Here is a 15,038-nt window from a genome sequence, read left to right as displayed (position 1 = left end):
ACTTTCAAAAGTCTTCTCATTCATCTCCTTGCTTCAAGTCTCTTCCCATTCTAGTTCATCCTCCACTTAAATATCAAAATGATTTTTCCTAAAGTACAGATTCCATATCCTTCCCTATTCAGTAAACTCAAGTGATTCCCTTTGAACTCCAGGGTTAAATATAAAATCCTCTATTTGGCCTTTAAAGTCCTTCAAAATTTTTATCTCTTCCTATTTTTCTAGTCTTTTTAAACCTTACTCCCCTTATAAGCGGGATAGATGGGTTACACAGAGTGCGGGACCTAGATTCAGGAAAACTTTTTTGTGAGTTCAAATCTGACCGCAGACACTTACTACATATGTGATCCTGGGCAAGTCACTCAGTTCCTCATCTGTAAAATGCACTTGAGAAGGAAAAGGCAAATCGCTCTAGTGTTTTTGCTAAGAAAATCCCAAATGAGATCACAAAGAGTAAGATAAGACTGAAATGACTTGAAACAATGGAAGAACAATACCCTCTCTATTCTTTACTTCTTGCTATTCCTCAAATAATAGAATCCATCTTACTGTGAAATATGCTAAGACATTAAAAAATATATTGTGGAAATTGAGTGGATGCCCATTGGTTGAGGAATGGCTGAATAAATTATAATATATGAATGTAATGGAATATTATTGTTCTATAAGAAACAATCAGCAGGATGGTTTCAGAAAGGGCTGGAGAGATTTACATGAACTGATGCTAAGTGAAGTGAGTAGAACCAAAAGAACATTGTACACGGCAACAAGATTTTGTGATGATAAATTGTGATGGACTTGGACTCTTTTAAACAATAAGTCTATTTTAAACAATAGACTTGTTATGGAGAGAGCTATCTGCATCCAGAGAGAGGACTTTAGGGACTTAATGTGGATCAAAGCATAGTATTTTCACATTTTTTGTTGTTTGCTTGCTTGTTTTTTTTTTTTTTCCTTGCGTTTTCTTTTCCTTTTGGATCTAAATTTTTCTTGTTCAGCTTGATAAATTTGGAATTATGTTTAGAACTGCATGTGTTTTATTTATATTGGATTACTTGCTGTCTAAGGAAAGGGAGGAGGTGGGAAGGGAAGGAGAAAATATGGAATACAAGATTTTGCAAGAGTGAATGTTGAAAACTATCTTTGTATGTATTTTGAAAAAATAAAAAGCTATTATTAAAAGTATAATGAAAATCAATCAATCAATCAATCAAAAGAGCATTCATGAACCACTTAAAAGTGGGTTAGGCATTTTGCCAAGTGATGAAGAGTGTAAAAAAAGAAGGTTAAAAAAAAACAAAACCAAAACTTTTCCTGTCCTCAAGGCGCTTACTTTCTAAATCAATTTATTCCTTTGGAATTTTTATTATATTTTTCTCTAAAGATATACATACCCTAATTTTTGCCTTCATTTCTTTAATAAATGTATTTCTTGCAGTTCTTTTTTCTTGTTTTTCTTTCCACTTTGTAATAGCTCCAGAAATTAGGCGATCTATAATTTCTTGTTCTTCAACTAAAAGAGCAACAACAGCATCTGGACAAAATCCATGCTCACCCATAAATTGTACCTCTTCTAGGGTTCGTGGGAATCCATCTAGAATAAAGCCTACAGAGCTAAATGAGAAAATTCATAATTTGCTTAATTTATTTTAAAAATATTTTCAACTTTTTAAAAGTGAAATTACATTTATAAACAATATATATATATAATATAAACAAAAAATGACAATTTTTGTGTGTGTGTATATATATGTGTGTGTGTATATATATATATATATATAAAAGCTTTCCCAGATTATTTTATTTATTTTTTAAAGCATATTTCTGCTTTTGTTTCTTCTAGGTTTTTTGTTATTTATCGTTTACCTTTTTTGGTTTTTGTTATTTATTCATCGTTTATTCATTGACTGGTGTCATTTATTTATTTTTTTATTTTGTTACATTCTTTTGAAAGAATACAATTGTAGAAGTCCAAATTGTACCTGCTAATGTTGAGTGAGAATGTTGGAGAGCGGGGAGCGGAGCCAAGATGGCGGAGAAGAAACACACGACTCTGTGAACGTCCTCACTCCCTCACAACCAATTAGATAAATCAGCCTCAGAATAAGCCCAGGACTGACAGATACCACAAGGACTGGAAGCACGACTTACCAGCTGAAGAGAATCTGGAGTTTCAACAGAAAAGGTCAGTCCCCAGGGGAGGAAGAAGAGAGACCAGCATAGACGGCTGGGTGCTCGCATACTGCACCGGTCGTGCTGGGAAGGGCTCTGGGATCAGAGAAGCCACTGAGATAAAGGAATCTGGCACAGGCTGTTAGCTCTTCTCTGCTAATTATTTAGCAGTTCAGAGGAGAAAGCTAAAATACCTTAAAAACCCAGATTTTCCCCGGACCCTGGAGGTGACTCAGCAGATCTCTGCACCAGGGGGTGTGGCCTCAGCTACCTCCTGAGAATAGTTAAGAGATTGACAAGTGGGTGGATACGGCCCAAGGCAACACACACTGCCTAGCTTAGCTGGAGGGAGTGGAACTCAGCTCCAGGAAGTCCCAGAGAAGCGGAACCTTTGAACTAGGGACCGCGGTTTCTGGCAGACACTTCCAGTTTGAGCGCAGGGGCTTTTCACGTCACCTGCTGCAGACATCCACGCCCCACCGGGAAGCATAGGCTGGGCTTTGTGCTGTCTTTACTGTTCAGCGCCCTCGGGGCACAGCTGTGCTAATCACCTCTGAGGCACTTCCAGGGAGGGGGTGGGGAACTCTCTCCCAGAGCTCTATCTTAGCTCAGGCGCAGGGGCAGCTGCATCCATCCAGTCTGGGAGGAAGCTGGTAAAGAAGTAAATAAATAATTTCCTACCCCAGGGACAGACCCCAAAAGATTTTTTAAATATGAACAAAAAAGCCAGAAAAACTATAGATTCCTTCTACACAGAGAAAGAGCGGGTATCCAACCCCGAGGAAGTTAACAGCAGAGAGTCAGCAGATAACAACCCAAAGGGGAACGATCCCTGCCCCCCATCACATAACTCTCTCCTAGAAGAAACTCTTAAAAAATTGAGGGAGATTGAAGAAAAATGGGGAAAGGAAAGGGAAGCTATGATAGAGAATAACAACGTCCTGAAATTGGAGTTGGAAAAAATAAAGAATTCACAGGAGATGCAGGGAAACAAAATTTGTGAATTAGAAAAGGTTAAAAAAACACAGGAAAGTAGGATTTCTGAATTGTAAAAGATAAAAAAGTCTCAAGAAAATAGAATTTCTGAATTGGAAAAAGAAAATAATTCTCAAAAAAAATTAGGGAAATGGAAAAAAAATTCAATAGAGCAAAATAATTCATTTAAAAACAAAATTGGGCATTTACAAAAAGAACTAAAAACTGTGAAAGAAGAAAATAACTCCTTAAAAGTCAGGATGGAACAAATAGAAATGAATGATTCACAGAGAACCCAAGAATCAGTCAAACAAAACAAAAAAAATGAGAAGCTGGAGAACAACGTCAAATACTTACTGGGAAAATCTATAGACCTGGAAAATAGATCTAGGAGAGATAATCTGCAGATTATTGGACTTCCAGAAAACTATGACCAAAAAAAAGAGCCTAGATTCTATTTTACAGGAAATTATCAAAGAGAACTGTCCAGAGATAATAGAAACAGAAGGGAAAGTAGATGTTGAAAGAATTCATCGAACTCCTTCTGAAATAGACCCTAAAAAAAGAACACCACGGAATATAGTGGCTAAGCTGCAGAATTACCACACAAAGGAGAAAATCCTGCAAGCAGCTAGAAAAAAACAATTTAAATACCAAGGTGCCACAATAAGGGTCACCCAAGATCTGGCTGCCTCCACATTAAAAGATAGAAGGGCCTGGAACCTGATATTCCGTAAGGCAAAAGATCAAGGACTGCAACCAAGAATGAACTACCCAGCTAAGTTTAGCATCTTTTTCCATGGAAGAAGATGGTCATTCAATGAAACAGAGGAATTCTATATGTTTCTAAGAAAAAAACCAGACTTAAACAAAAAATTTGATCTACATCCACAAGACTGAAGAGAAACAGAAAAAGGTACACAGAACCCTTGAGAACTGTAACTCTGTTGTGGGTATATAAAAAGTACTCAAGGATAATTTAATTTTACTGATATAAAAGAAAAAAAGGGGGGTGTAGTAAAGGGAAGGAGGTCGGTTCAGAAAAAGGGGAAGGAATGATAAAAAGAGGGAAACTACATCCCAGGAAGAGGCATAGAAAATACACCATATCTGAGGGAACTTAGTGAGGGGGAGAATCATTGTGTGAATCTTACTCTCATCAGGAGAGGCTCAAAGAGTAAATAATTAACATATTTGTTTTTCAGAGAATTTTCTCTCACCTCATTAAAAGGGGGGAGAGGAAAAGGGAAAAGGAAAAGGAGACTAAGTGAAGGGACTTGGAGGGAGGGGGGAGGGATACTAAAAAAAAAAAAAGGGAGGGTTGCGCATCACAAGGGGGGTCTGTAAATTAACTATCAGGGAGGGAGATCAGGGGGGTCAAGGGAAAAAGCATACTCTGGGGATAATATGATGGCAGGAAATACAGAATTAGTAATTTTAACTGTAAATGTAAATGGGATGAACGATCCCATCAAACGGAGACGGATAGCAGATTGGATCAAAAAGCAGAACCCTACAATATGTTGTCTACAGGAAACACACTTAAAGCAGGGAGATACATACAGAGTAAAGGTAAAAGGTTGGAACAGAGCCTATTATGCTTCAGGTAAAGCCAAAAAAGCAGGGGTAGCTATCCTTATCTCAGATCAAGCAAAAGCAGAAGTAGATCTCGTTAAAAAAGATAAGGAAGGAAACTATATCCTGCTGAAAGGTAGCATAAATAATGAAGCCATATCAATACTAAACATATATGCACCAAGTGGTATAGCATCTAACTTTCTAAAGGAAAAGTTAAGAGAATTGCAAGAAGAAATAGACAGTAAAACTATAATAGTGGGAGATCTCAACATTGCACTCTCAGATTTAGACGAATCAAACCACAAAACAAACAAGAAAGAAATTTAAAAAGTAAATAGAACATTAGAAAAACTAGGTATGATAGACCTTTGGAGAAAACTGAATGGCAATAGGAAGGAATATACTTTCTTCTCAGCAGTTCATGGATCCTATACAAAAATAGACCATATATTAGGACATAAAGATCTCAAAATTAAATGTAGGAAGGCAGAAATAATAAATGCCTTCTTCTCAGATCACAATGCAATAAAAGCTACATTCAGTAAAAAGTTAGGGGTAAATAGACCAAAAAGTAATTGGAAACTGAATAATCTCATCTTAAAGAATGACTGGGTGAAAGAGCAAATTATAGAAACAATTAACAATTTCACCCAAGATAATGACAATGATGAGACATCATACCAAAATCTTTGGGATGCAGCTAAAGCAGTAATAAGGGGAAATTTTATATCTTTAGAGGCTTATTTGAAGAAAATAGAGAAAGAGAAGATTAACGAATTGGGCTTACAACTTAAAAGGCTAGAAAAAGACCAAATTATAAACCCCCAACCAAAAATTAAACTTGAAATACAAAAATTAAAAGGAGAAATCAATAATATTGAAAGTAAAAAAAACTATTGAATTAATAAATAAAACCAAGAGTTGGTTTTATGAAAAAGCCAATAAAATAGATAAACCTTTGGTAAATTTGATCAAAAAAAAGAAAGAGGAAAATCAAATTGATAGTCTTACAAATGAAAAGGGGGATCTTTCCACCAATGAAGAGGAAATTAGAGAAATAATAAGGAGTTACTTTGCCCAACTTTATGCCAATAAATTTGATAACTTAAGAGAATGTTGGAGAGCGTTATCTTCATGAAAACAATCAATAAAAACACTAAATAGGAGAAACATGTCTAAAAAAAGCCACATACAAGTAGATAAAAATCAATAAAAATATAAGATAATGTAGATCATTAGTGCAAAAAAATGTAATAAAGTAATTGAATCAGCTAAAATGCTGACTACTTTGAAGAAGGATAAAGAAACCATGTAAGAAATCTGGAGAGGTTTCTACAGGTGAATAAACAATCCATCAGATTAAATTAAGCAAGAATTAACAATATTAATGACACAGGTAGCACAGTGGATAGACTGTTGGGCCTGGAGTCAGGAAGACTTTTCTCCTCCAGATAATTTTTTTCCCCTTTCCCCTTTTCCTTCCTCCCTCCTCTCCCCTCCCTTTTCTTCTCCCTCCCTCTCTCCCTCTCCCTCCCTATCCTTCTCTCTTCCTTTCTCTCCCTCCCTTTCCTTCCCTTCCTTTCCTTCCCTCCCTTCCTCTATCCCTTTCCCTCCCTCCCTTCCTCTCTCTTTCCTTCCCTCCTTTTCTCCTTCCCTCCCTTCTTCTCTCTCCCTTCCTCCTTCAATTTCAAATTCAAATGTGATTAAGGCCTTTATATATTTAGTTGTTAAAGCTTGTAGAAATTAATTGCAAAATTTGATTGCTCAGATAAATTAATCAGTATTATATGTCAATTTTATGATGGCATGCTTGCCTGAATTCTAAATAATGAATAGTGCTCTTGAACTTTCCCAGTTACCAATGAAGTGAAGCAACGTTGTGTGATTGTTCCCTGTTTCCATATTTTTTATTAGCATTGTTTTATTTTTCAGTTGTGACTAACTCTTCATGACTCCATTAGCAGTTTTCTTGACAAAGATACTGCAGTGGTTTTCCATTTCCTTCTGCAGCTCATTTTACAGATGAGGAAACTGAGGCAAATGGGTTTAAGTGACTTGTTCAGTGTTGGAACAAGTGTATCTGAGCTGGATTTGAATTCATGAAGGAGAATCTTTTTGACTTCAGGCCCTGCACTCTGTTCATTATAGCACTTAGCTGTCCCAGAAATAAAATGAAAACATACAAAAGGATATTATTAAAGTCAAAATTACCGTATTGGTTCTTTAAGCCACCATTCAGAAAGATAGACATCCAATATTTCTGATGGTAATGATTCGTTTTCCACAAGGTTTGCTTTAATAGCTTCTTCCTCATCAGTTAACACTAATTCTTTATTCTAAAAATGAACTCAGATAAATGCGGGGAAAATATTAATAAACACACATTAACAAGAAGTATACAAATGATTAAGTAGGCTCTTATTTCTCTCAAACTAATGTCATACTAAGGATTATGGAAAAAGTTGACATTTTTGGCTTTTTTTTGTGCTAATATAGTAAAAATAAAGAAAATACTAACATTAACATTTGTGAAGTTGAAAATTTTGGCTTATTTTGTGCCAAAATTCAATATAGTCAAAATATATGAAATACTAACATTAACAATTGCAAAGTTGTGACTATATTCTTTTCACAAATGGCTGATGTAATTCATCTCATGATTCAATTACTTTATAAATATATGTGCCCAATGAAATATCTGTGAGATTTAACTACCTTCTAAGTCAGTTTTAAGTCTTTGTACATCTGTCTTTACCATTGAAACTGTAAATCTGACAACCATATGCCCGAGATCAATGAAAAACAGGTGATTTAAAATAATATTGCTTATAGTTTTAAAAGAATGATTTGTAATGGCAGTTGACCACATGCAGAAATAGATTATGGGGGACTTTGAATAATGATATTTTGTTTTCTGTAGTTTACAGAGATCTTATAGTCTATGAACAAAAAGGCTGAAATAATATTGCATGTACTCTTTGACAAAAGCAAAGGAAGTGATCCCATACTGCTTTGGATAAGTTATTATTAACTTTTACTTGGTTATGTTCACATTAGTATTTAACATCTACTCTGGCCAGGTAGGTCACTGTGTCTGCCTCAAGCTGTGGGGATAATGGACTGGTGACCATTTTTTTTGTGGCATGAAGTTTTTGGTTATATGAAAAATTTTTATAAAGGTGATATTAATGGGCTTTTTTACTCTACCTAAACCAAACAAACCCAGTTATTTGCAAATCACAGATTTGTTGGTTGTCTCCAAACTTTAAATATTACAATTACCACTTTGCTTTTTTCATTGTCAAGTATGATATTAGCCTGAGCTGCAATTTCTTCCAGTTCTTGTTTTTCAGCTACTGCTTCTTCAATTTCTTCATCATATTCAGGTCCAACTCTCCTCTCAGTCTTCATCATGATTTTTTCCTGGAGAAATTCTTCAAATTGAATATGGAATATGCCAAATTTTTCAGCTAACCATCTACCACAAACACTCTTGCCAGATCCATGGGGACCTATAAGACATATTCTTAGTGGAGGAGCCTGGCAAAGGATGCAGAGAAAAGGATGGGGGGAAGAATATTAAAATTTTGAAACATAATATGCTCCTAATAACATGTCTTCACAAATGTTTCTCTTTTATATTGGGTGCTGACAATGAATTCTTTGGACCTCTGTCTTAAGAGGACCTTAAAAAAATAGAACAGTTAAAATATTAAAAATTAAAGTACATAAGAAAAGATGACTGTGAGCTTAGTTTGACTGAAGAACCTATAGGATCTTTTGCCATTTTCCAGATAATATATATTTTCATACTTCTGTATCTTTTCTCATACTTTCCCCTTTTCATAAAATGCCTTTTTATTTGAGCTTTACCTGTTCAATCTTTATCCATCCTTTAAGACCAAATATCAAATGCTACTTGTGGGGTTTCTTTTTTCTCTTTTTCCATTTGTATTTCTCTAATGACACATAATACACGTTTGATCTTACAATTATTTATGGACTGCCTCACTTCTCCTCCTGCATTGTAATTATTTTTAAAGGTGGGAAATGTTTTTATAAATCCCATAGTATCTAGCTAAGAGTTTTGCCTATAATAGGCACTCAATAAATATTTATGGACAGAATGAACGAAAAAAGAAAGGAAGGAATAGAGGGAGGGAAGGATAGGAAGATTGACTATCAATTTAGTAATGGTTTTCAAAGGCATGAAGAGTCATTACACAGAGAATGGTGACCAGCTGTTTGCAATCTCCACTAAAGGAAAAAAAAAACAAATGAAATAGGATAAAACTATTGTATGATCAGTTGTTAGCTATAAGGAGTATCCTTAAATTCCTTAAAAAGCAGACATGCCAGGAATTTTTCTAGGATCAAGGATTTAGGATCATTTTTCATCACCAAACATTTATATGGATTAACTCCAGGATCATATTTTAAATGCTTCAGAAATAAGGCACACTTGCCTGAAAAATATTTCTAGTAACTTGAAATATTTGAAATATAGCCATGAATTCAGAAGGGGTACAGAAACCCAGTAATTCTTGAACAGGTGGGAAAATGAGCTGACAGAAATTCATGTTCATGAGAGGTTTGGAATCACTATTAAGCCCTAAAGTCCTCACTCATATGAAATCAATAAAATGAAACTATTTTAGAAACATGAAGATCCATGAATAAGAAGAAGGATGGGCAGCTCTCAGAAGAGGTTGTAGACTAAAAAATTATAAAAGAGCAGGACTAAGGATCCAGTTAAGGTTAAAAACATCACCAGATAATGACATAATGCAATGATTAATGTTCATAATGTTCATTTAAAGTCATAAAAATTAAATTGTCTTTAGTTTGCTGTTTAAGAAGGCAAGGCATTTCAGGAAGATTTTTTCATTAAAATGTAAAAAAACGATAAAACAGGATGGCATTTATCTGTTAATATCACATAAGTGGAAGATCTCATTCTTTGAGATAAGATGGTAAAATGGGCAATTCATTGTAGATCTAACACTCTATTACAACATTTACCAAACGTTTTGTAGAGACTTGAGCCAGTTCAGAGAAAACTGTTCAAAAAGAAAAGGCAGAAGATCACCAATAAATACATTTTAAAAAATCAGTTCTGTCTTTTTGAAAACATTACATAGAGATTTGTAAAGGAAACACAAAACAAAATTCTTGAATTTTTTAAACCCATGTGATAAATTGAAACATTATTTCCAAATACTGGACTACACATACAAAGAGAAAGATGCTTCCCAACAATGCATCTTACAAGGATAGTTGTCCCAGTTAATATGGAGAGGGAGAGGGAGAAGGAGAGGGAGGGAGGAGAAAGGGAGAAGGAGAGGGGGAGGGAAGAGAGGAAGGGAGAAAGACCGAAGAGAATCAGAGACATACACACAAAAATGGTATATATGATCCTTCTTACTAAGCAGGGTTTTTTTTAAAACAATATTCTAGTTTGACTATGAAATGAATTAAAAAATGATTTTTAAAATCAGGTTTCCATTATTTGACATCATTTGTCAGAGGTACTGAATCATTTAAAAATATTCCACAAGTAAAACTTGAAAGGATGGTTATTCTAATTCTAATTCATTTAGAACCCTTGTTTCAAGAGTTCTTTTTGGAATAAAGCAGTTTACTTAAGCCCTTGATTTAGATGAAGACTGGGGACTAGAGAAATGTAGATAGTCTAGTATACTGGACAGAAGAACTATGTCTGTCGTACAATTTGTGTGAGTCAGGTCTAATTTCTTCATTTCTTATGTGCTCTATGAGCAACTCTCAGACCAGCAGCAGGAGAAAAGTTGACAACTTGCATTGGTACAGGCAGTTTACTTACTTATTCAGTAAAAATCACAAATCCAGTGATGTTCTCTTAGAGAAAGAGACTGAGAGAGAGAAATAGAGACAGGCAGAGAGAGACAAAGAGAGACATACATAGTGAGGGAGAAAGAAACAGAGGATAGAGAGAGAATCAGAGGGAGAGACAGGAGAGAGGAGGGAGGAAGATTAAGAAAGAAAAAGGAGGAGGAGGAGGAAGAGAGAGACAGAGTTGTTTTGAGGATAAAATGAGTTAAGATATGTCAAGCAGTTTTCAAACTTAGAGCACTTTTAAAAACAAGCATTAAATAAACGCTGCCTTTTATTACTATTATTATTATTATTTACCTTTAATGGTTCTTCATGAGCCACAAAGTCTTCAGATTTCTCCAGAAACTTATCTCTTGCTTCAAAGTTTGAAAAATAGTAAACCTTTTCTCGATATTTAGCTCCATCCTCTGGGGGACCTGGGAATAGCATAAAGTTTTCTTTGAGAGCCACTGGACAAAAGTTCTTTGTATCTCCCAAATGTCTTCTTTTCTCTTTAAGTCTGTCTTCATCCTAGAAAAAAAAGGAGAGAGCCCAAGTGTCACTGAAAGCAGCCAGAGAACATTGCTCGGATCCCCTTGTGCACCCCAAACTCCTCATACCCACCTCAGACAAAAGGACAAATAAAAGATTTAACTAGAATTGTGAGGTGATTGGAGAATATGCCATTCAGGGATTGATAAAAGGAACTGGGGTTATTTAGCATTGAGCAGAAAAGATCTATTGAGGTTGGGAATACTAGAGCCATCTTCAAGTATCTGAAAGGCCATCATGTCCAAGAGAAATTAGACCTTATTCTGCTTCAATGAATCATTCAACATACTAGCTACTGTTCCAGGAGCTGGGGATATAAATTTGAATAATAAAAAATCCCTATTGTCAAGAGGCTTCATTTCCAATGGGAGAGAAAACAGGATCTATATGCAGAATCCATACCAAGAGAATAAATACAAACCAAATTAAGGTATTTAGGGAGCGAGGGCACCAGCAATTGGATAGAGTAGGAAAGGGTTCATAAAGGTGGTGTTTGAGCTGAATCTTGAAGAGATTCAAGAAGAGAGACTCTGTGGGGTGAGGTGAGAGAGGAGTGTAATCCAGGCATACAAAGTAATTTGTTAACAAGCATTAAATGCCAACTCTTAGGACAGCTAGGTGGCTCAGTAGATAGAATGTTGGTCCTAGAATCAGGGAGACCTTATCTGGCTTCAGACACTGACTAACTGTGTGATCCTGGGCAAGTCACTTCACCCTGTTTGCCTCAGTTTCCTCACCTGTAAAGTGAACTGGAGAAGGAAATGGCAAACCATTCCATTATTTTGGCCAAGAAAACTCCAATGATGAAAAGTCAGCTATAACTGATCAACTCGACAATAACAACTCCTATTCTGTCCCAGGTCCTATGTCAGAAAACCTCCAGTAAAAAGAAAATTTTCTCTCTCTCCTCAAAGTCCATTTAACTTTGAGGTGGTTATGATAATTAGGAAGTTTTCCCTTACAATCAATCCAAATCTTTCTGCATATTCTATAGTCTGTATTCTCTGAGCCAAGCACAGTGAAACACATAATCTTTTTCCCCAAGTCCCTTTCTTTTTCAAACTTTTCTATTTCTGAAGGCACCACCATTTTTTTAGTCTTTCCAGGCTAGTTTGTTATCTCAGAATTATACCCAATGATTCCCCTGATTTCACTTCATATATTCAAACAGTTGCCAAATCTTGCCATTTCTGCCTTGACAACATTTCTCATTTCTAATTTTTTCTTTCCACTTAGCTCAGATCTTCATCTCTTACCTACTGAACTACAATGGCCTCAAGCCTCTCCCCACTCTAGTCCTTCCACATGGAGACCAAAGTGTTCTGCATCTACATACTATAAGGAATTAGCCATTTGAACAATTTATCTCAAGGAATGAGATCTTTCATATAAGTAATACTGGGCAGTTCTCAGATTTCCAAGTACACCATTAACCATGTGAATCTAGAACAAATCTCAAAGTTTCCTTTAGTAATTAAAAATTAGTCATTTAAAATTATTCCTACATATTCTTCTTCTTCTTCTTCCTCTTCTTCTAACTCTTCCTCAGCTTCTGTCTCTGCTTGAAAGTCATCTGTTTCTTCATCAAAATCTTCCATAGTCATTTCCCATCCAATATATTTGAAAGGTCCTAGAAATAGGAAGAAACAGCCACAAGTTAATCTTCTCAAAAGTAAAAAAAAAACTTTTCCTTTAGAATATACATGAATATACATACAACAATCCTGGGAGGTAGGTGCTATTATTGTTTTCATTTTACAGATGAAGAAACTAAGTTAGGAATAGGTTAAATGTTATTGTTGTTTGTTCTTTGTTCTTGAAGGGGACCATGACATCAGGGAGGGGATGTTGGGACGTGCAAGTGAATTGGATTTAAGTGAGGGAGGGCTGTGCAGGGTTACCTGCCTCACTTTCCCCTCCGGAGCCATCAGGATCCAGTGACCAGATATAGATCAAGACAACTGGAGATGACTCTGGATGAAATGGGAGACTTTGGCTTTTTAAGCTAAGGTCTTCAAATGGCACAGTGCATGTGAGGCTCATCTGTTCCTGATTCTTTCTATCCATTGTGTCCCGTAGGTGTCTCTTTTTCTGTCTTCATAACCTGATGCTATTTCTTCTGGTTCTGTCATATTTCACTCCCCAACATGTACTCTTCAATCCATTGTCACAGGTCTCCTGACTGTTTCATGAACAAGGTGCTCTATTTCTTGACCTTCGGCATTCTCTCTGGCAGTCCCCTATTCTCGGAATGCTTTCCCTCCTTCATTCATTATAGATTTCCCTAGTTTTCTTAAGTCCCATCTAAAATCCCATCTCCTACAGAAAATCTTCCCCAAGCCCACTTAATTCTATTATTCTCCCTCTATAAATTATTTCCTATTTAGCTTGTTTTGTTATCTATTTGTGTTTGTGGTATTTCCTTCCCATCATCCCCTAAACTCTTTGAGGGCAGGGACTGTCTTTTGCCTCTTTTTTGTATCTCTAGCAGTTAACACAGGGCCTGGCATACAGTAAGCCCTTCTTAAATTACTGAATTGAACTATCCCTTTAATAAACTGTAGGATCCAGGAAAGAAGAAGACTTATCTGATTGCAAGTTTGCCTTGTCCCAATATTGAACAGATTGCCCTTTGGACAAAAGGGCTCACGACAAACATTTGTGGAATATGTGAATCTTTTTAAAAACTCTTAAAATTTCATGGGATACATATTATTCCTTTTGTAATATCTCTATATACATATATATGAATATATCTATATCTATCTATCTATCTATCTATCTAGATAACATTACAATACTTACTGTCCATAGCATCAACCACTTGCTGAAGTAGATCCTCTGGAGTTTTTCCTCCAATATCTAAATGTATGATCTGAACCAAAGGTGACTCAACAACCAATAACTCTAAGGCTTTCCAAATACTTGGGAAACCTTTAACTTCTTCTTTTAATGGCTCTATTTCTGGGATTTCAGGATAACCATCTTCTGGATATTCAGGCAATATTCCTGAGTGGAAAAAAAGACAAACTAAAATTTTTGGACACTTTAATAGAATTAATTTCATTTCTGTAAATAATGACAACTCAAATCCTCACATCTACCATGATCCAGCAAATTGGATCTGCTTTTAATTCTTCCATTTCCTGCCTGGCCCCCAAGTACTAAATACTTTGCCTCTTCACCTCCACCTGTAAATTTCCCAGGCTTTATCAAGACTCAGGCCAAATCTCACCTTTTTTCCCCCCTCAATGCCCTCTGCTACTAGTGCCTTCCCCCATTCGATTCTCTTTCATTTAATTTGTGTATATTACTTTAAGGATATACTATTTTTGCCTTTCTTTGTGTCCCCAGGATTTTGTCCTTAGTTTGGCAGAGTAATCGATAAACAAATGCTTGCTGATTGACTGCTGGACATGGTAATTGTTGTAACCCCAGTCACAAAGGCCATTGATATGGGAACTTTCTCCTCCCTGGAAGAGATGAATTTCTTTCCCTGAATGAGGTGGCAAGAGAGCCCCGGCCTTTTTTGTCTTTGACACTTTCTTCAAGTTTGAACTTGCGTTGGGCACTTCTGGCTTCCAGCTTTGAGAATGCAGGTGGAAGAGACCAACCTCATTTCAGGTTTTTGGAGGAAAAGACTTTGGGAAGACATGAGAAGAATGGCCAAAGCCATCATGTCCCTATCCTTAGTTTGCTATAGGAGAGACTTCAGAGAGTTTTCCTTTAAGTAAGTTCTAGGACTCTCAAAGTTTAGAACATCAGGAAGGTAGAGATGAATACATATTCTTCTAGGATAAAAATCTGACAAGAAATTTTTGGAAGTCAGATAATGAAGGATCTTTATTGGAGGCAAAAAAAAATTTTCTGTGGACTCCATTGCCAATAGGCCTAAGGTGAGAAGACAGTAG

General features: G+C 35.9%; 1 protein-coding gene across 1 annotated transcript in view; it reads right to left on the bottom strand.

The window, feature by feature from the left end:
• AK9 (adenylate kinase 9) overlaps positions 1-15,038 on the bottom strand; it is a 117,233-nt gene that overhangs the window by 41,293 nt on the left and 60,902 nt on the right. The window contains 6 exon segments of the mRNA XM_074310124.1: positions 1,392-1,611; positions 6,934-7,058; positions 8,005-8,262; positions 10,894-11,106; positions 12,633-12,757; positions 13,933-14,136. Of these exon segments, the coding sequence (XP_074166225.1) occupies positions 1,392-1,611; positions 6,934-7,058; positions 8,005-8,262; positions 10,894-11,106; positions 12,633-12,757; positions 13,933-14,136 (1,145 nt within the window).

This window comes from Sminthopsis crassicaudata, chromosome 4 (assembly GCF_048593235.1).
Source record: "Sminthopsis crassicaudata isolate SCR6 chromosome 4, ASM4859323v1, whole genome shotgun sequence".
In the NCBI taxonomy this organism is placed as follows: Eukaryota; Metazoa; Chordata; class Mammalia; order Dasyuromorphia; family Dasyuridae; genus Sminthopsis; species Sminthopsis crassicaudata.
The sequence above is the reverse complement of the archived record's forward strand: the minus strand, read 5'-3'. Positions and strand labels throughout refer to the sequence as shown.